The sequence below is a fragment of the Aulostomus chinensis genome, chromosome 9 (genome assembly GCF_037954235.1).
Source record: "Aulostomus chinensis isolate RoL2024-O1b breed Wild chromosome 9, RoL_Achi_v1.0, whole genome shotgun sequence".
Lineage (NCBI taxonomy): Eukaryota > Metazoa > Chordata > Actinopteri > Syngnathiformes > Aulostomidae > Aulostomus > Aulostomus chinensis.
In genome coordinates this window covers 4395960-4416908 of record NC_141328.1, presented here as the reverse complement: position 1 = coordinate 4416908, position 20949 = coordinate 4395960, and the positions used below count along the sequence as shown (strand labels likewise).

General features: G+C 43.6%; 2 protein-coding genes across 2 annotated transcripts in view; one reads left to right on the top strand and one right to left on the bottom strand.

Moving 5' to 3' along the window:
- The window catches only part of pkig (protein kinase (cAMP-dependent, catalytic) inhibitor gamma), a 25697-nt gene extending 22042 nt beyond the window's left edge, over positions 1–3655 (top strand). Inside the window, exons 2-3 of the mRNA XM_086213234.1 lie at positions 1563–1744; positions 2456–3655. Coding sequence (XP_086069360.1) covers positions 1591–1744; positions 2456–2535 — 234 coding nt within the window. The 5' untranslated portion in view covers positions 1563–1590 and the 3' untranslated portion in view covers positions 2536–3655. The remainder of the gene's footprint in view (positions 1–1562; positions 1745–2455) is intronic.
- ada (adenosine deaminase) lies at positions 3238–20949 on the bottom strand. Its single transcript, XM_086213233.1, has 11 exons — positions 20673–20949; positions 17365–17426; positions 15914–16036; positions 13898–14041; positions 13702–13817; positions 11516–11640; positions 8946–9017; positions 6841–6942; positions 6542–6609; positions 6314–6443; positions 3238–4795 (listed from the first exon to the last, which is right to left on the bottom strand). The coding sequence occupies exons 1-11, from the start codon at positions 20715–20717 to the stop codon at positions 4691–4693; spliced, it is 1092 nt and encodes a 363-aa protein (XP_086069359.1). The 5' UTR covers positions 20718–20949; the 3' UTR covers positions 3238–4690.

Here is a 20949-nt window from a genome sequence, read left to right as displayed (position 1 = left end):
GGTTAGTAAGTGGCAAATTGAATTCAAAGACTATAAAAATGGCCAACTTCAAGAATGTGTGTGTTGTTGTTGTTTGTTTTTTTTACACAAGCACCTGCCGTGATGAACCCCCCCTCTTCACTGTGTGCTGTTCACAGCCTGGTTAAATACCACAGAGTGATAGAACATGCGAATACATGCCTGAGTTCATTGTTCAGGGTTTGTCAGTCCACTTCACAATGACTGACCAGGTACGATATCAGTGGGAGTGAGACATGTTTGTAAATGTACTGTGTGAGCGTTTCTACATGAGCCGATCTTCTGTGGCACACAATGAATGTGGGGCAACAATGTAAAGCACTTTGTGTGCTGCTAAGGTAGAGAAGCCATTTGCCATAATAGGATCAGTTGTGAGAGTGTTTGAACCAGGCTTCTATCTCCTTTTCTTTGGATCGGAGGACCACTTCCTACTGGTCTTTTCTGGAGCAGGTCTTTTTTGTGCTCCTTTCTCTGAGGGGTTACTAGCTGTATGGTCTTTTAGTGGTTGGCAGGATCCGTGACCTACTTCAACATGGACAGAGAACAGGAAACAGAAGAGGAATGAATGACTAATGGAGGCTCGTTCTGGCCCCACCTCTGCTTGCCCTTTGAATGCTTTCAAGCTCTTCTTCTCTGGCTTTCCATATTGATCAGGGCCTTTTCCAGCAAACCCCCCCCCCCCCTCACCACCACCACCACCACCCTAAAAGTACCTTTAGCACAGACTGATGGACTCTTGTTGAAGGGCTGGACTGTGAGTGAGAGACTTATTTGGAGCAGCTCCTTGTTTTTCTTGATTTAATTAGGACAACCAATTAACACACATCAGTAGTGATATTAATCACCATGCAGAAATAGAAACCTCACTATTAACGCCTTCATTCTTCTTGTTATTAACTCACTCTCAGCTGCCAGCTTCTCTGGAAGTGCATCCCTTGTCTTCCCTCTGTATCTAGACAGGTCATTCTCAGCTTCAGCTAGCGCTGAGATGGGCTGCTATCCAGTTATTGACAGCTTTAAACCTCCCTCAACTTCACACTAATCCAACAATCAATAATGCTCCAGTCGTTTTTTTCTTCTTCGGTTTTTGTTTTTTTACAGTGGCCTTGTAACTTGTTGAGAGGAAGCAATGCATTAAACGTGTCAATTATGGGCTCTTCCAAATGTTAAAAAGAAATTGTTTTCAAAAATTGTTTTCACACAGCTGACTTTCTCAAATTTATAATATTTGCAAGGGTTTTCAGCATATACAAAATGTTTTTTCAAAGAAATGTATTTTTATACAAATAATCCTGACATCAGTAAATGTCCTACCTGCCACACCAGCTAAATCACCTGTGACAGCTGTAATCTCCGCATCAGTGCAACCTTACTCACCACTGAGTGAGTTTTTTTCTTGCCTGTTTTGTTATGCGCCATATTGACTCTGCTGAGGGAGAAAAGCTGGTTTGGCCTCCCACGGTCCTGCAGACCATTGAGGGAAGAAAGCAGGTTGATTTATTCGCTTCTTGCAACACCCCTGACATTCGGCCTCTCTCCGGCAGGTGTAATGAGAGCGCTGGTCATGGACAGATGATGGACGTGGAGACGTCGTACTCAGACTTCATCAACTGTGATCGTACAGGCCGGAGGAACGCAGTGCCCGACATCACCGGGGAGGGGAAAGTAGCAGCCAGCACCAGTGAACTCACCAAAGACCTGGCAGAGATGGACCTGAAGGAGGGAGGTCAGTGTCACGTCTGAATGCTGTGTCATGCAGGACGAGAGCGCTGTCAAAATGTAGACATGTGGCTTTGCTCGGCTGGTGGCGTTTGAGCTGCAGCAGAATGGCCGACCTCCTCTGCTCTCATGGCCAGATGGTCGTATGTTGGAGTGCCCGGTGCAAAAAGTGACGTGGCCGACCTTCCCAATGGATGCATATGCATGAGTGGGAAGAAAGCGAGTTGCCCTTCCATGCTCCTGCAGCAGGTTTTCACCATCTACCATGTTTTAAGGGGCACCTTTCAGCTTAATAGACTAAACAAGTGCTAATGTGCACCGGCGGCTCATTAGGGTGTCAAGTTGTTCAGAGAAATATGTCTCTGTGAACAAAAGATCCCGCTCTGACATTTGTTTTCACACAATTGTTCTTGCTAACTTCCTTTTAAATAAGATAGGTTTCCCTGCACTTGATAACCAATTTGACCACTGTAAATCAAGCTGCTTGAAGGTCGGTGAGGCGGGAAGTCTCTCATTTGAAGATAATTTCATATCATGATGACAGTGAGTTGCTGAAGGGAAGTTGTATTTCCTTCAACAGGATTGTCTTTCTCCATCTAGAGCCCGAGAGCAGATTTATTTCCTGCTGACTGGAATTCCAAACCACTTTGGAGCTTGCTTATTTACACTGAGAGCTGTAACTGATTGTTGTGCATATTTTTCCCATGTTTTCCACCAGGCGACCCGGGGGCCTCTCCAGCCCCTGAGGCTGAGGGCTCCACCAGCCAAGATGCCCAAGGAAGTGGAGGCCCGTCCTAAACTCAGCCAGAGACTGAAGGGGGCAGAGGCAAGGAAGTTATGGGGGGGAGCAAGTGAGGGGAGAAGGAAATAGGAAAGCGTGTTTATTGGTTGTCCTAACTGGACACAGGCGCTCACTGCCGGCTTGTTAGGAGCCTCGCTGGCCCAAATGTACGATTTTTAATTGGATGAGATTGTAACACAGGGAACAGAACGGAGTAGAACTGGCAGTCGGGACGCTGCTTTTTTGCTTCATACTCTGTTACTCATTTATATTCCTGATGGGAGAAGAAAGCACAGAAACTTCAGATGTCTGTGGAGATGGACTCAGCTGAATACATAAATAACACTCGAAACATTTTTCCAGCCTAATATGGAACTATGTCCTGGAGGGCGTACTCATAATCATCCATTTGTCATTTTCTGTGTGTGTGTGTGTGTGTGTGTGTGTCTGTATCTGTGTGAGTGTGTGTGTGTGAGACCCTCTTGTTCTACTTCATTGTCAAGTCTTGTCAATCTTTTTCAGTAACAAACATAGCCGTGTTCATATTTATTGCTAAATGTTAAGTGGTAACTTTGTGATAGCAATTTTCTTTGTGTAATAAAATACTTATGAATCTACTGTAATATTTGTATTTTATGCTTTTAATTGAGCTCTCATGTTTGTATTGAGCGAAGCAGGTAAGCGAGCTGTGACGGCAGTGAATTCAAGCCAACCAGGATAAATGAGCACAGTGCCGAGTTGTTCCAGAGCCATAAATATTATTGAATACAGCTTTTGTGTACATTAGGATGGCCACAGGACGCCAGTGTTTACATTTCCACCTAGCATGGCCCCAGTGTTCCCATTTATCAGATGACGGAGCAGTTTATCTGCAAAGCTGTTTCAATTTTCTTCGCTATGTGTCTTAAATGCACGGCTTGAGCTTATTTCCTCCTGAAGAGTAATTACTGGCAAAGTAGTGAGACAAAGCGGGCTGAGGTGCAGGCAAATAGCTTTTATTATGATGTTTTTCATGTGTCATTAATGTGGCAGTAATAACTGGAAGTGCTTCTTATTTAGAGATATTGGAGAAAAAAAGTTTTTTTTTAAATAAATATATACATCAAAAGAGATTGGGAATTAATTTTGAAGTGTAAAAACGCGCAAAGTTGTTCGCCACCTAATGGTCGAAGAGTTTTGGTATTCAGCTGTTGCACCTGACATTTGGGGGTGGGGGGTGGGGAGCACGTCCCCTCAATCCATGGCTCCCTCAATAGTTGGTAAGTTCTGAACTTTCAACAAGCTTTTCACCCCAGGGGACAACAAATACCCTCCCCTAGCCTTCCCTCAGAGCTGACTGAAGCCCCTGTCCGACCACAAGTCCTGGACTGAAGAGGTTCCTTGTGTCCATCGTCTGTACTTTGACTCCGGTCTAAAGATGTATGACGATGAGCCAAATAAGTCCGCTGACATATGAAAAAAAACAACAACTAAGCTTTCTCATTGTTGATGGCCGTTCTGTCTTTCCTGCTGTGTGTCGTTTTTAGCCTAAACCCTTGAGCTCATCGCTGGTCCATCGCGTGTACGTTTTCTGCTGTTCTGCTCCATGTACATCTGTAATGTAGCAACAATGGCATGATAGCCTGCTGTCCTTCTTAGCAGTTGAAATAATATGTAGTGAGTACTGAACCAGTCCAAAATGTTCAATGGATGAAAAAGTTGGTGAGACTTCATGAAGTCATGTGGACAAAACTGACATGGCTCCTCCAAAGGTTCTTTGTTCCTGGAGGAAGTTGCAATGGTCGTAAAAGGGCTCACATGAAATGTTTAAAAAAAACAAAAAGATTAGTTGCGCATCAAAGGTATCCCTGATTCTATCTTTGACGACAGGATGTAAACACTACAATGTATTCTGAAATACTGCTTAATGAACACAAAACACGTGTTTGCCCAGCGCCACGACGTCCTCTCTAACTGTAAACTGAGGTATTCCTCTGGATGGAAATGACTGAACACAATCCCTGAAGCTGGTGACCTACAGCTGTGGGAGGTGAAGGCAGCGGCCATGTTTGATATACTGTATAGGCTTCATATCTGAGGAAAGTAAAAGACATTCGATTGTGTCAGGTGGGGGAGATAAAGGTTTCAGAGTGTTTTTTTTTCCCTCCTTGTACTTCCTTTTCCTAGCTCAGTTTAAAAGGCAGTGCTCTGTATCATCCCGTAGGCCTCGTACAGTTGCTCCAGGAGCTCCTCCTTCTCCTTCTCAGGCAGGAAGCTCGACTTGGCGGAACAGATGTTCTAGGAAAAAAAAAGCCCACAAAGCACAAATTTAACATGTTTCCAAATAAGTCATGATGTCACTTAGGGGAATAGTTGAATATACTCTCTTACAGAGAATTCACTGAGGAGACAAGACACGTGAAGCACTAACCCCTTGGCTTAGCCTAGCATAAGGACTCGAAAGCCTTTGACTTAACTCAGAAGACAAATTTCCAGAGAGTAAATTCTCTGGACCAAGATGTAGTGGACACTAGTTGACCCACAGTACAGGTGTGTGTGTGTGTGTGTGTGTGTGTGTGTGTGTGTGTGTCTTGATGGTGAGCTAAGCTAACTAGCTTCATAATGACTGCAGCGATTAGCAACATCTTGATTTTCTCCTCCAGCTCTCAGCTGGAAAGCAAATTCCCATCATGTTGCATTCCAGTGAAAATCTACCGCAAACTCCATCCACAAACGCAAGTCTGTGTGAGCTTGGATGTGAAACCAATCATGTTAAACAACGCCATTATTCGGGGGATTTGCGGCTCTTTAATGTGAGGAATATTTTTCTTAGCCAGCTTTTGTTCCTGCTTTAATTAGCAACCAAGGGTATAATTAGCGTACGCAGGCAAAGAAAGACCATAAAGATGTAAATGTTATAAGCAATTAAATACCTTGCTGTGTAATTTAATCACAACGACAACAGTAACATAAAACCAACCTGTAAAGATGGCACTTGGATATTTTATTTTTGAACACCAGCTGTACCAGCTTTTAAATCTTAACTGTTTGAACTGCAAAACTCAGAGTGGGCGATGTCAAACTCGTATGCTGTATCAAATCTCATTCGTGGTCACGGTTTCTGGTGGGCATCTAAAGTATCTGCTACTCAGAGCCGTGGTGAACTTGACTTCAGCTCAATAAACTCAGGTAACGGAAAAATTCACACAGTGACTAAACTGTTGCGGATGGTTTTGATTTTGCCTGCGAATACAAGAAAATGTTTTGTTTTGTTTTTTAAATTCAAGAGTTTTACAGGGAGTTTTACTTTACAGTCAGCATCGCCTACATCACCTGAAACTATCGATCATCACGGTTCACCAGCTTTTCTTACTTTACCCCATAACAACTTGGCTATTGGCAGGTGAACTCTATGAATATAAATTTTGAACTTTAAAAAAACAAAACAGAACAAAAAAAACTATCTTAATCGTTGAGAGTTCACGACAGGAAAATTAAGACCGTATAGACAGATTTCAGATACACTGTATCGGCTTTATATCTGGTTCTGGTATGTTTTAAAAAAAATAAAAAAATCATAGTATGTTGTATTCAAAAATTACGAAATCATTCGTTGTTGAGCCTAAAATCCTTCGGGTCATTCCTCGTTCACATCGCCTCAGTCGTGCTGTGCATTGTGAGGCGCTTTGGGAGCAACACAGTAAAAGCCTGAGTGTTGGAAAACTGTGTTATGAATAAATGAAAAGGAGAGGGTTCCTATTCAAGCGCCTTCATCCTGTGAACTACTGATACAATTATTCAGGTGCTTGATCTCACCAGTCTTTTGAATTCCTCCTCGGTGAAGCCCATGTATTTCTGTGCCGTGATGTAGTCGAGCTGCAGGGTGGAGTTGAAGATCAGAGGGTCATCTGTATTCAGAGAGTAATTGGCTTTGTCCTTCCTGAACCTGCAGAGACGAAGTGATGAAAGACAAATGAAAATGGGATCAAATCTGCTGTCACGGACGTTTCATTGTCGTTCTTGTAAAAGCGTAAAGCGGCTCACGTGATGACGGGATGCTTGGTGAAATCGGAGTCGCAGGCGCCTGTCAGCTTACTGGAAACGGGACACACCTGCAACCAGAAAAACCATCACGACGCTCATTTCTGCAGGTTCTCCTGTCAGAGGAGCGTCCCCGACCTCCACCAGGGGTCAGCGTATCACTGCTTCAACTTCATTTCCTGATAAAATCATTCAGTGACTAGAATCATGATAGATGGTGCATTGATGACTTGAAAATTCAGGCACACTTGCACTTGAAGTACAACCAGAAATCTAAAGCCTCAGTTTGGGAGCCTCCTTACCTCAAAGTGCATGTTCTGAGCCAGCAGTTGTTTGTACAAAACTCGGTCTTCCAGGGTTCTGTAACCATGTCCAACTCGCTCGGCTTTCAGCACTTCCACAGCCTAAAATATCAGAAGTTAGAAACCACAAAAACTCCTCCGAGGGGTGCGTGTCAGCAGAAACGTCGTGCTATTCTCGGGACAACTGTCAGGGCAGAGCTGAAATGTCACTTTGAAGACAGAGAGGGGCCACGTAGTGTGGCAGCCACCATATAGTTACACACACACACACACACACACACACACACACACACACACACACACACACACACTCATATCTCTGCTGAACCCAACATGTTTTTGTGTAATTATGGAAGGAAGAATAGGGAGAAAACACTGAAAGAAAGGATCATTGACGCTGACTTTGCACACACATGAATGTACACACACACACACACACACACACACACACACTGCGGGTTATAAGCAACTGTGTGTGTGATTGTTTGAGTGTGAGCGTGCACAATAATTTTGGCAGGCCTGAATATTACTGCAGTGTTTTAGGGAAGCAGTTAATCACACCTTCCTGTTATAATAAACCGACTTCCTGAAAGCAGTCTGGCTCGGAGCCCTTGTGAGTGTGTGTTATAATTTTAAAACCATGAATTATTCAATATATGTTAAATAATTGGTATGTTTAAAAATATAACAGGAAGGTAATCTTTTAGCCTCCCAAACTTGTTCTCCCTTTTTCTTGGAAGTCAATTTTTTAAAATGACAAACCATTGTAAGAGGCTGCGTTTGTGCCTGGTTAGTCATAGAAAATAATGCTAATTACAACAAAATTCATTTCCTGATCCCGTCACAGCTGTTTCTGTATTACTTCATAAAAGATAAACCAGCCATTTCAAACAGCTGTTTGAAAAATATTGTGTACATGTGTTAAATACTTAACGGACGAAACCAAATAAACACATTCATGCTTGAGTTAACAATCTCATTTTTATTTCCTTTTCTCTGTTCAAAATCAAGGCATTTTGAATTATTTTTGTAAATGGCACGCTTGCTGTAATCTAGTCTGTCCTTTGTTTTATGAGCCAAACATCCATCTCCAGTTGCTGGATGCAAAACCTGGTGGGTTTAGTGTTTAGAACTGTGCACTAGAAAACCGACGAGCTCCCCCATGCGGCTCAGTTGTGCACTGCAGTTTTAGATCTCTGACTTTGGAGGAATTTTTGCAAATTTATTCGGTGCCTCTAATAAAATCTGCAGTCCACCTGTGGGTTGGAATGGAAATTCAGTCAGTAATTTTATAAATACTGCTTTTATATTTTAGACTTTTACTCAGTTAATTATTTTAGGTAATATATCCAACCAAACAGTCCGATTGCTAAAGCTATGATTGTAATATCAAAACATTTAAATTTAGGGGTTATTTTTTTTTGCAGAATTTGCTATTCTTCTTCTTTTCATTACCCTTAAGTTTGTTATTCATTTTGCAGTTTTTTTTTTTTTGATTTTATTTTATAATGAAGAGTACATTAACTGACACTTGCGTTATGAAAAACTATGAAAAAAATACACAAAAGAACTGACTTTTCTGTCTGTGGTTGAATTTTTGTAAAAAAAAAAAAAAGTGCCTCAATATTTCCTGGCTTACTGAAAAATATTTACACACACACACACACACACACACACACACACACACACACACAAATGCTTCACATTAGTTCATTGCAACAGGGAGGTGAGAATTTAACTGCCAGTACAACAACTTCTGAGCACGTAGTCACGCTCACACACAGCCAACCTGCATCTCACCGTGTGTGATGCTGGTGGGGTGTGAGAATTTTGAGTGTGAGTGTGTGTGTGTGTGTGTGAGTGTGTGCTCCTATATTCCAAAATTTCCACCCTTATCTTCGTCCTGTCCATCCTTCACCGTTGACATAATTCACAAGGCGTTTTCAAACAAAGCCCCTGCTTGCTTAGCTCTGCTCCAGCATCTGCTGCAGCCGTTCCTGCTCTTAGTACGTGACTTCATTGTTTAGCTGCTATTTAAAGTTGGACTCAGATGACTCTTCACTTTGGCCAGAAATGTCTCAGGTTATTGTTGGGCGGCGGCGTACCTCCTTCACCACTGACGCCGGGCCCACCTCTCCTGCGTGAACTGTTCGATGGATCCCACAACGAACCGCTTCCTGTCAAACAAAGTCAATCACGGAGCAACCATCAGCAACCAAACATCTGGATATCGCATCACTGCAGCATCCTCTTGCTTTGCTTTGTTTCAGAGGGGAAAAGGTGTTGTTTGGCCTAAACAACTACGTCCGCTGGGTGAAACAAACATTTAAAAATTGTATTGCACAAGCGAAGTCAGGCTGGTTTATCTCGAGGTCACGAAGATAACCCTCAGTATTAGAGCGGACTCTGGAGTCCTGTTGATGATTGAAGAACATTTCGACGTTCTGTCAGTACAGATTCACCTCGATAGGACCTCGGCTACTCGTCACTTCTCCTGCTACTAAATAATCGCTATACAGAGACTAATCGTAGAATAATAAATGCTGAGTTTTTGAGGCATACGACACCTGTGGAACCAAGATACTAGACAGAACTTTTCAAGAATTCAAGATACGTACATAGAAACATGCATGTTTCATGGATGACTACATGACACACGTGTGAAGCCAGCGTAACCCAAATGCATCATGACATCCATCGGCAGTTTAATCGTATGAATGGTTGTTTTTTAGTGTTATGGAGGAGTGAAATGTGTGCAACATCCGCACAAACTACGTTCATGCTCATCTGATCTGAGGAGGTTTCTCATGGATCCTGACATGCTCTGACACGATCTGTTCTTGCAATGAGTGGACTGAACAGGTTCATACACCTCTGGAAGAGTCTTCCTGTAGTGTCTAAAATAAAACTTCAAAACCATTTACAATTAATTACAGAAAAAGGAAATGCATTATGGGCGGCACGGTGGTGCAGCGGTCAGCACCGTCGCCTCACAGCGAGAAGGTTCTGGGTTCGAGCCCCGGCTGGAGCACGGGGTCTTTCAGTGTGAGTCTGCATGTTCTCCCTGTACCTGTGTGGGTTCTCTCTGGTACTCCTGCTTCCTCCCCAGGCTAGAAGACTCTAAATTGAATGTTGACTTTTAATAATATATTACTACTTTACAGCCAGTTTATGAATTATTGACAAATCAATTGCCTCTAGTTAGTCTGACTGGTCGTATTTTAACCTCATTATCACTGGAGTTGAGATGAGAGTATGTTATGAATGTTTAGTGTTCACCTTTGTCCCTCCACCATGTGTGTGCAAAGCAACGGGAACATGAAGGTTGTCTCAGTACTCGTATTTTACTACTACACATAATGATGGTGCATGCTGCCTGGCTGGTGACAGCTCTGTACGGTGAGGGGACAAAGGCTAGGGCCTGGTTTTTAGTGACCGACCTGAAAGTAATTAAGAGTCACAGTAGGTCAGAATTAACTAATGGCACATGATAAACAAATGAGCAGTTCTTTACGAGAGCGATTAAGACCCAACTCTACTGATGTTCACAGGACGTTAGCAGTCAAAGTCCCTTTATCTGGCCCGAGCAGATCTCGCGCGTCATCTCCACCCTGCAGCCACGCGCCTCCAGAGCCGTTGTCTGATCAAGATGTCTCATCCATTAGTCTGACAACCACAACTGATCACTTAAGTTCACTCTGCTATAATCGATAAACGTTGGCAGAAATTTGGTTCTCTTTTTTTTGTTGTTGTATTTTTGCTTTAAACTGGTTTTACTGACGTACCTCGCTGGCTCCACTTAAACATTTGAATCCTGGTTAGCTTGAGGCGTGTGACAGGAGGCAGTGACTCTGCTCAAACCTGTTTGATCAGAAGGTCTAGTAAGGACGGACTGATGTATTAATCCTGCTGTCGTCATTGAAAAGCCATGCACCTATCCAGGTAGGGCAGCCAGCCTGAGAGACAGTCAAACAGACACTCCAGCAAGTAGCATTGGCAAAAAACATGGAAGCAGCTCTGGGACAAGCAGTGTAGGAACAGCGGTGCTTTCAGCTGACATCAATGCTAATCTATGCTAAACAACCATGGGAATATGTTTGGCAGGTATTATGTGATAAGTGACAGCCAAATTAAATTGAATTTTGAAATAAAGGGCTCATAAAAGGTATAAAATAAGACAAGATGGGGAAGCCCTTGAGTTTGTGCAGGATGGAATGACTGCACCCCTGGATGCAATGAGACGAAAAGCATCGGAGGTGTGTCTCCTTGAGTCATTCATCCTCCAGGACTTCAAACTCTTTCTAAGGATTCCTGAAAGTCACTGACACCCCATGTCGCAGTGGCATTTCTACCATCACACACATACACATGTCGGAGCAGCTACCTTAGCGGTAGGTACTATGCATGTCTCAGCTTATCCTCACCTGAAAGCGAAGGAATTGCTAATCTTAACCCATAAATCAAGTCTTAACCCCTCCCCAAATTATTCTTTAAAGGTGTGTGTGAGTGATGATTCAGACTGAGGATTAATCAAAATGTCTTCACAACAGTTGTTTAAAACTCAAGCCGGTCCTCACATAAGCAGTTGTACCAGTACACACATGCACGCCGGCTCCTCTCACGTCAGCTGTTAGCGGTCTGTCTGGTGGGATTATGTTTGTTTCAACATGCTCACCTCGTAGGCCTTCCTGTGTCCTGGACAGGCTTCGCAGTTGAGGGACTCGTCACCCGCCAGGTCGATGGCCACGACTCCCTCATGGCGATATTTCTTACACAGCTCCACCACATCCATGGACCAGTCTGGGGGATTCAAACACAAACATTCCATTAGCCTTGGTCCCGTCAGCTTTCTCTCTCACACACACACACACACACACAAACAGTGACATGTGCCACGCCTCAGCTCCCCCTCAATATGTGACAGTCGACAACTTGAGGAGGCCAAAGAAACGCTAGCATGATAACCAGAGATAAAACAAGTTAGAAAAGACAGACTCCAACCTAGAGGCAAGCTACAGCCAGCAGCAATTAGCGTAGCACAACAATAACATGATAAAACAGATTCATGATGACGGTAAATTGGTTGATGGTCCTGGAGGCGAATGTTCTGTTCTGAAACAGCAAGTCAGCTGGCTGCAACTGCTGAATATTTCAGCGAGCAAATATTTCTTTTGGGGGTTGATATGAGGCCAGTTTGATATTTTACAACTCTGGAAGTTCAACAGCACAACAGCGACAACGCAGTTTGTGCCAACAAATTCTAACTTTTGCCGGGATAATCTCACACAAAATGGACCAAAATTTCACAACAACATTCCAATGCATTCCGGTGGCGGCACGTGTGTTAAAATGACATGACAGCACAACAAGTATGTTTCCATTGTATACATCGTAGAATTTATGAGTTTTCAAAGAGCTGGGTGTTAGTTGTTGTTTTTTTTTTTTTATCCTTGCATGGAGCTGGTTATTACTTTTCCTACTCTTTCTATTTCTTATGCCAAACTAAGATAAATTAAGCTAAGCTATGCTAACCACTTACTCTTCGTGGCTAGATGGTGGTCCAGGCATAAGAGTTGCAATTGCAGGACTTTGTTTAACCCTTGTTTAATCTGTGCATTTCTTTGATGAGCTGGTTTTGCTCGGTGCTTCTCTCAATAAACATGGAGGCGTTGTGGTTTGATTGCTTTTTGATCGAATCAAAAGCGTTTGAGGATTATTAAGAATACAGCTGGATAAAGGTAACGCACATTATATCGGATGATGCACTTGAGAAATCATAAACTGATGGTTTCCGGTAGTTTTGCTGCTGTAGCCTGTCAGTATTAGCATCAAGCTAAACATACGTGGCGATCTTTCCGGGAGCGACACAGAAGTAAAGCAGGAGGGAAAAATGTCTCCAGAATTCAGACTTATGGATACTTGAAGGGCAAAAGACACTTTTTGGGTGAACTATTGCTTTAATGTGATGAGGTACACAATGGGAGGTACAAGGAGCTCTTAGGCTTTGCTTCCTGACTGTAAGAATTAATTAAAAGCTCCTAGAAAAACTCCTATTGTGTGTAAGAACGAATTTTTGATCAAGAACCTTTCACTCATCTTGTTGTCCGAGTCTGGGCCACAAAGCAGTAATGTGTGTTTGCAAACATGGTGGATACATCAGCATATATCGATCCTACGTTGAATTATTGGGATGTATATCACTCAAATGACACAACTGCACTAGAGTGTCATTCAATATTGGAGGGAGACTTCCTCTATAATGACTAAATCAGATATCCTGTACGGGGTCAAACACACATCGACAGATATGAATTGCAGTTGGCTGACCGCAGCACAGGAAACAGCTGCAAGGCTCCAGCAGATGTCTAACGTTCTTATTATTGGTGCGACTGCAGATGACGATAAAGCACCGTTACTCTTGTTTTTACTGGAGCTGTTTATACATCTCACACACACACACACAGTCAACCACAATTCCAACTATTATCACTGATGTAACACAAATTAATATTTGTCCTGTGAGATCCATGTATCTCCTTATTCACCAGCAATATTAGTTTTAAGACAATTTTCCAAATTCTGGTGGATATTTAAAGGGTTTAATTTTGAAAAAACATGCCCCCAGATAAAATAATTCTTGAATAATTCATATTTAACAAATGTGGAAATCCATGGATGTCATTAGAGAGGTAGAAACAGCAGTATTACAGTACAGTACTAATTTCTGTGGACTTCCCTGTGGTGCTCCGGCTCATTGTCTCACCAGAGACGGAGTTTAGAGACACAACAGGGAGACAGTACAGTAGTGAACCTTATCTCACAAGGCTGATTGGGCAGACGGGAGCATGAACAGTTCATTACTTGGCATGTGACGCATGCAGCATAGAATGGACCTGGCTTTGATATTGAAGGCCCTCTCCCCCTCACTGAGACCCTTGTTTACCAGATGCACCACCTCATCTGGACTCAGGTCACCTCTGAGGGGAGAAGACACAAGAAAGCATTAGCTACATTTAATATCTGGTCCTAATTTGCAGCCACTGAAACAAAGACGTACTCCTCCTGGTTCCACGGGATGGGATCCACTTCAGTGTTGGCCAGTAAGTGCGGGCTGTATCTGACCTCCACATAAATCACCCCTTCCTTCGCTTTGTCCTCCACAAACTCATAGGCTATCCTCTTTATAGCCTCCCTGTCCCCACTGAGAAAAGAGAAAGAGAAAGACAAAAGAAACACTTTGCCCTTTAGAAAAGATCAACTTTATCTCACCGCCACAAATAAAACCATTAGCTACTGCAAATTCATCATCTTAACTCTGCCACCTTTCAATAGTAATGAGTAATAATTTACACGGCTATTTATCTGATTACATGAATCTCCTTTGAATGCCTCCTCCATGTCTAAGGCCTAGTTTAATTGTTCAAATAACTGAAAAATGTCCTTCTAGTATCAGACGAGAAAAATAAAGGAGATGTGCCAATTTTGTCCTCCTGGATATTCATGTGTCGGCGTAGACACGGATTCATAATCAGAGCCTCTGGATTTGTAACCTATGGGAACAGATTTGCTCTCTATGACTCTGGAATTGTGAGAAAGGTTGGTTGTAATATTCAATAACAAATTAACTCTCCTATACTCTTGGTAAATTCGATGTATTTGGTGGATGTATCCAGAAACAAAACTCCGACTAATGTCAAAGGGGAAAAGCTTGTTCTGTTGAAAGAGGTGTCCCACCCAGACTTGGAGCACCCCAAACCAGCAATCCCTTTAACTGGACCTTGGTGTGGATATGTGCTCATTCTCTTCTGCATAAATCTCCTTAGTCAAAGACTAACAAACGGAGCAACTGTGAAAAAGGATGTTTGCATAGCTCATGGGTCTGGGATGAGGGGCCTTTAACACTGCCTCTGCTGCACTGTGCATACAAAAGCAGATTATTGATTGGCGAGAGGGAGAACCCTACAGAAATACGTTAAGATGCTGCGCATGAGATCAACTCTGTATGCAAAGGCTTAAAAAAAATGACACATTTTTCAAACTAAAAAATGTTACATAAACATTTCTAGCTCCTTGTTGATATTTACACGCAACACAGCTTCACCGAATTCAATACTGAATAATGTGTGTTCAAACGACAGTTAAGGTCTGTTTAGGGAGGCTAGGAGCTGCTTTCAAGGAGGGGGCACTTGGGTGTCAATTATGGGGCTGGCAGATGGTTTCACATGTCTCATGGTTGTGGTATGAGAGCCCTTTTAGTGGGGAGGTCAGGACCGGATCTACAAAAGTTATGTTGTGGAAATCTGGGCAGGTCCTGGCTTGTACAAAGAAATATAAGATTCAGTTCTAATATTTCTCCTAACCTTGTGCATCTTATATTTTGCATCTCTCTGTCTCTATGTTGTTGCTCCATTCTTGTCTTTGTCCCACGGGACGAAGAACAACACAACAACAACAACAACAACAACAACACAGCTTCCAGCATTTACATTGAAAGCCGAAATGCACATGCAGCCCCCCCCCCCCCAAACAGTACCGATGAGCTCGCACAGCAATTCTGCGTGAGCTAAACTCTGCTAGCAACTTCCCCATGTTGCTGAAACCAAAGGGAACACAAGGCTTCACACAGAGGGGTCCATTCCGCCCCTACACACTCATTGTTGTTGCTCTAACAGCCGTTGAGGGAGTTTGGTCTTTTCTAAACAGCTCATTCCTGCCACTCGATGACTAAATACACCAGAGCGAGAGGGTTCAGAACCAGTTCCGTTACCAGGGTACATGATGTGCTCCTCTTCTGCATGTCCATGATTTTAAATGAACCCCCTCTCCATGGTGCTACGTTACATAAGTTGCATGTTACATCCTGACCCCACCAATCACAAACAGTGGTTCCACTCCAGCCCCAGTGCCTGCATGTGTGTGATAATTGAAGCTACATGGAGCAACTTTATTGTGACACTAATGGCTGGACCCTGACTCTTAATCCTCAGACTTGCTCTTTGCCCTCAGTGTCACCTGTTCAGCAAGAAAACACCCTCAGTAAATATGAAACTAAAGGTGACATGCAAGCACTTACGCAATCACGTGCATGTACGCCTCAAACTTGCTGAGGAACTGTGTGAGGGTGGCGGGCTGGTGGACGATAATGTTATGTGTCATCTCCTCCACAGAGCTCGCTGGCAGAGGGATGCCACGTCTCCTGGACAGAGAGGAGAGAAATAAGACACCATTAAGGATACTGTTTCATCACAGCCAAAGGTTGCTTAGTCGGTTAGTCTTTCAGCAAAGATATACGCCACTAAAAACGGGGAATTGCTGACAAAATAAAACATAAAATTTAAGGTAGCCTGCAAAAAAAATTAAAAAACAAGTTAAAATCTGTTTCCCTGGCCTTTCTGAAAGGAAAAATGTTTCAGAGGTATGCTAACAGTTATCATTGACTAGCATTGTGCTAAGCTAACTAGCATGCAGCAGGCTTCTATAGGGAACGAAGCATAAAAGAGATCCATGTATTCACTTGTTTTGAGGGGTTTTAATTCATGTCTGTATTGTTACTCCAATTGTATAATACAAAAAATTAACAGTATTAATCAGCCTGTTGGAACTGTAAGCCCCCAGTCAACCAGTACATCCATCCTCCCAATCACGTCCCTGAACTGGCCCGGTGCAGCGCCACAGGCCCCGTGTAGGACCACAACACTGATCCGTTTGCAGTGCCTTCTGGTTTCTGGAGCTTCTTGTTAGCTTGTTTCTGGATCTAGGCATGCAGTATTCTGTCACAAGGTGCGCAGGGGCAGTTTCCCAGAAAAATCTCATCAATGCCGGGGAGGGAAGAGTTAATAATGGCCGTTACTAATCTGCTGCTCAGTGGCAGCCTGGGAACTCTACAAGAATTAATGTAATGGTACAATTTGTCGGGGATACATTTCTTCTCACATAGCCTTAGGTTCAGTTCGTACGTCACGTAATAACACTTTGTTCGTCAAGGGGGACACACGTGTCTTCTCAAATCTCACCTCACATAGTCGGCGTGGTCCAAAAATGAACTCGGTCCTCTATGAGGTAAACTCAAGCTTGCGCTCGTCTAACAGACAAACGGCTGAAATGAAGCAACTGAATCAGCGCTTGATTTTAGTCTCTCTGCATCACAAGAAGAAAAACTGATCCAGTAAACCAGCCTTAGCAACAAACACAGGTGTAACTGATCAAATTAACCGGGATCCTGTTCTAATCAGTGCTGCCACTAATCCGGGGAGTCAGCATGAGCACGACCAGGTACCCGGCACACCTAAATGGAACTGGGCCATGGGTTAATGTTATTATTTGCACGCTTGCCCACCATGAAAAGACTTATCAAACTGGCTGCTGTGAAAAAGGGAACTCTTGACCAGTTTTACAATTTGCAACTGAAATAAAGTGAGAACATTTTGGCCTCACACTTCAACACCCGTCCACAAGTACTGATAATCGAGTCAAGTCAACCACAGAGAGGTGTTTTCATGTCATCTTCATGTGTGTCTAACTTACTTGGCAACATCAACAATGGTTTGCACCCTGATGGCTCCATCAAGATGCACGTGTAGCTCAACCTGCGGATGAGACAAAACACGTAGAAGTGAACGTGAATCGTCACAGTGGACTATTGGTTAATAAAAGGTGAGCAGCGTCCAGTGGAGGGGAGGTTCTGGCTGCGTCCCGTCATGAATGCGGTCAACGTGACCGGGTGACAAGTGGAGAAAAGGCCAGGGCTGCTTGAGAAGGGTCAAAGAAGAGAAGTGCTCTGGCTTCTCCTTCAATCGCCACGAGCCGTGATTTATCTTGGCAGGTGACGGTAATAAATCTCCCCCTTCGACAGCTGAGACCTCAACTTTGGTCATCGCTCCGGGCAAGAATCAAACCTAATATTTCCAGCCGGAGATATTTCATTCTTATCTCTGGTTCAGAGTGATGGAGAGGAAATGTTTCTTAAAACCAGACCTAAATTAAATGTTTCCTTCATTTTCCATGACAGATCCAAACACTTCAACTAAACAGACTTCTCCTCATAAACAGTCCGAATGACAGATTTATTTATCTTTTTCTTCCTTCACATTTCTCTTTGTTAGTTTTAGGTGGCCTAAGCCGGTCAGGATTTTGCAATACTAGAGATGTTCAGGGGTTTAAAACAGATTTGTCCGCCAGATGAACGATCCTACAACTCTGTTGGACCAAGATCAGGAAATCTTGACCACTATTGAGCTTCATCCAGCTGCAAAAGTTGCTTTACCGTCTCACCCATGGAAAACCAGGGAGGAAAACAAGGTCCAAATCCCACATAGCAGCGGAATACGAATGACATGTTTTTTTTAAACAGTTTGAGCAAAAACAACATGTCATGCTAGGACTTGTTTGGACAAAAACCCTTGTGCGTAAGGGCTGTGTGATTCCTGACAGATCCACAGAGATCGAGATGATGGAATGTTGTGTATTATGAAATATTCATGTTTCCCGAACTACCAACGCGAGGAAAAAGCATTCAAATGAAGTGCAAGGGCGAAGGGTTATCAAACACTAGAGAAGAAGAACCTGCAGATAATTCAGACATGTGAGTCTCACTGCAGTTCACCACTGAGCAGAACGTGATCAACAACACAATGACAATTCCCACCAAAACGATGAGTCGTGTCACAGCGGCAGTGGCCGTCAAAGTCGGATTATGAGCTCTGGTTTTTGTGTGTGCATAGTTTGCAACCATACTGCTGTGTTTATCTGACAGTGGCAAAAGGAAAGAAAAAAAAAACCCACAGTGTTTATAAAATATGGACAAGACTTCCAGATCGGATGCTTCTCCCCGAAATATTTACGACAAATATTTAGACTGTGTTTCTTTGGTTACATCTGTTTTCTTCCCTCCCTCCCTTAGCTTTTTATTTTATTTATTTTTTTGGTCCTCATTTGTCCTTTACTCAAAAATGGTCATGTTATTTCGTGGCAAACAACAGTGACTCTACATCAGAGCAGAAAATGGTAGGGAAAACATCCCTAACAAAGCTTCCTGAGACAGAAACGGGAAGAAAGCCGTCGTTGAGGTTTACAACTGCAGTCAAAATGTCTGCCGTGAAAGGACTGATGAGTCGATTGACTCAGTCACAGTGCTTGGATGGTGGATCTTTTGGGGCTACAATAATATTAGGAAGCTAAAAACAAAAGCAGTATTGACTGATATTCTTGCTATTTGATGGAAAAGCACATAAGAACTGTCAGTGAAACTCTAAGTGTCTAAAGTACGAAGGTGTTAGCTATGTTTCGTCTTACATCACTATCATGTTTACGTGGGCAGCGTTTGTTATTATAGCAGAGCTAATTTTGACATGATACTATTGCCTCTTCAAGATCATCAACTGCATGTGTGCCTCCAGCGGTGGCGGTCGGTGAGCTGTGAGGAGGCGGGCAGACGCGCAGTGACCTCAACGCTGGTATCGCTTTTACAATTCATATTTAATGAGATCAACTTTGGAGGCAGCCTCCAGTCCCCCGAGCTCTCTCCTTTTACAAGTCATGATCTCTGATCAACACTCACACACACACACACACACACGCACACACACGTAGGGGGAGGAGGAGTCGTTCTAGGGATCTTTCACGACGTTCTGTAAAGGTTAACTATTATAGAATGTGGAGGATGTTCTCCTGCTTCAGTCCTGCAGTTTGAAGTTGTCCTTGAGAATGTACCGGTTATTTTATGGTCACGTTGCAATTTTTTTCGGGGGGGGGGGGGTAAAAAAAAAAAAGAGATGGTTCTCTTTAGGTCACATGAAAATGGTTTGATTTTTAAGAGGAACACGTTCCACGACTGGACATTGTTGGAGAACATCCCTGCTGGGTAAAAATGTCATTGTGCAACATCCAAAAGGTAGAGGGAGGATATTTGGTGCCACTTCAGGGAACATTCAGGATGTTCCAGGAGTTTTTAGGGGGAACGTGAAGGATGTTCCCTCTACATGTCTTCAGAACCTGTTATGGCATCACAAAGACTTGGGGAGATCAACCAAAACAGTTCTTTGGTTCTGTTTAGATTCTTGGATGATCCTCCCAAGACGTTCCTCTGAAGAGTTCTCTTAAACTTCATGGAACTTCTTGAGTGTTACCAAATAATAACAACAAATCTATTCGAAAGGTTCCTCTAAGACTCCATCCTGACTGCCCAGGGAGGTTCTGGGACCGTACCGCCGAAACACGGTGCGAGGCCTAACTTCTGTCTGTATTGCGCATGTCTGCTTGCGCGAGTCAACCTCAAAACCAATTCCGATCTCGTTATCAGCTGTCAGGTCCTGGGCCGAGCAGGTGCACCGGGCGCCGGGACTCCAAAGGGCACCGGCGGACTTTACACGACTCGAACCTGTCAAAGTAGCTGAAAACGGTCCCAGATAACTGTCCGATGAGAGGAGCCGCCACCAGGACGTCAGGCAAACTCGTTCAGGTGTCGGGAATAAAAAAGCGTCCCCTTCCTGTGCGCGGGCTCGAGACTTAAAACGAATTGAAACAGGATTAAGCGTCAGAAATCAGCCGTGTCTCCCCGTTAAACTCCGTTGGAGCGCCAGACAGGAACATGAGGGTGGAAATCAGTCACAGTCGCCCTAAACGTAACCCGACACACGGAAAGACGGTGATGAATAACCAATGAATCCTTGCTCTTTAAAAAGGATTGGTGCCATTTATTTCTCCTGCCTGATCTTGAACAATCTTCTTATTTCCGTCTGCCATGACGAGATCAGGCTTTACTCGAACACAAGGTGCGTAAAAACGCAGGGGAAAACTTCCTCCACGTCAAGCAGCCCTCGGCCATAAGAACGTACCTTTGGCTTGTCGAATACCACTTGTTCAAGAGAGTTCTCTGCCATCGCGGGGGAAGTTGCGAGCCTGTCTGCTGGTGCACAGTGAGCTGAGGACTGGAGAGCCGAAGCGTACCGCAGTCCGTCTCACGGTTATATACATGACTTAGGGGACACGCCTTTATCCAAACGACCGGGAGCAGGAACAGTCAGAGCTGCGGGTCACGGCAAAGCGAGCGTCTGCAGCGACCCACAGCGCTGCGGGCTTTGCGGTTCAGGTTGCATTAACGCATCTAGACTG

Bases quoted from the DNA above. Each gene is read 5' to 3' on its own strand.
- ada (XM_086213233.1), bottom strand. From the start codon at position 20,717: ATGGCAGAGAACTCTCTTGAACAAGTGGTATTCGACAAGCCAAAG. The intron at 13,818-13,897 runs GTACGTCTTTGT...TTCTCCCCTCAG, and splicing joins ATCCCGTGGAACCAGGAGGA to AGGTGACCTGAGTCCAGATG. The intron at 6,444-6,541 runs GTGAGCCGCTTT...TCGTCTCTGCAG, and splicing joins ACCAAGCATCCCGTCATCAC to GTTCAGGAAGGACAAAGCCA.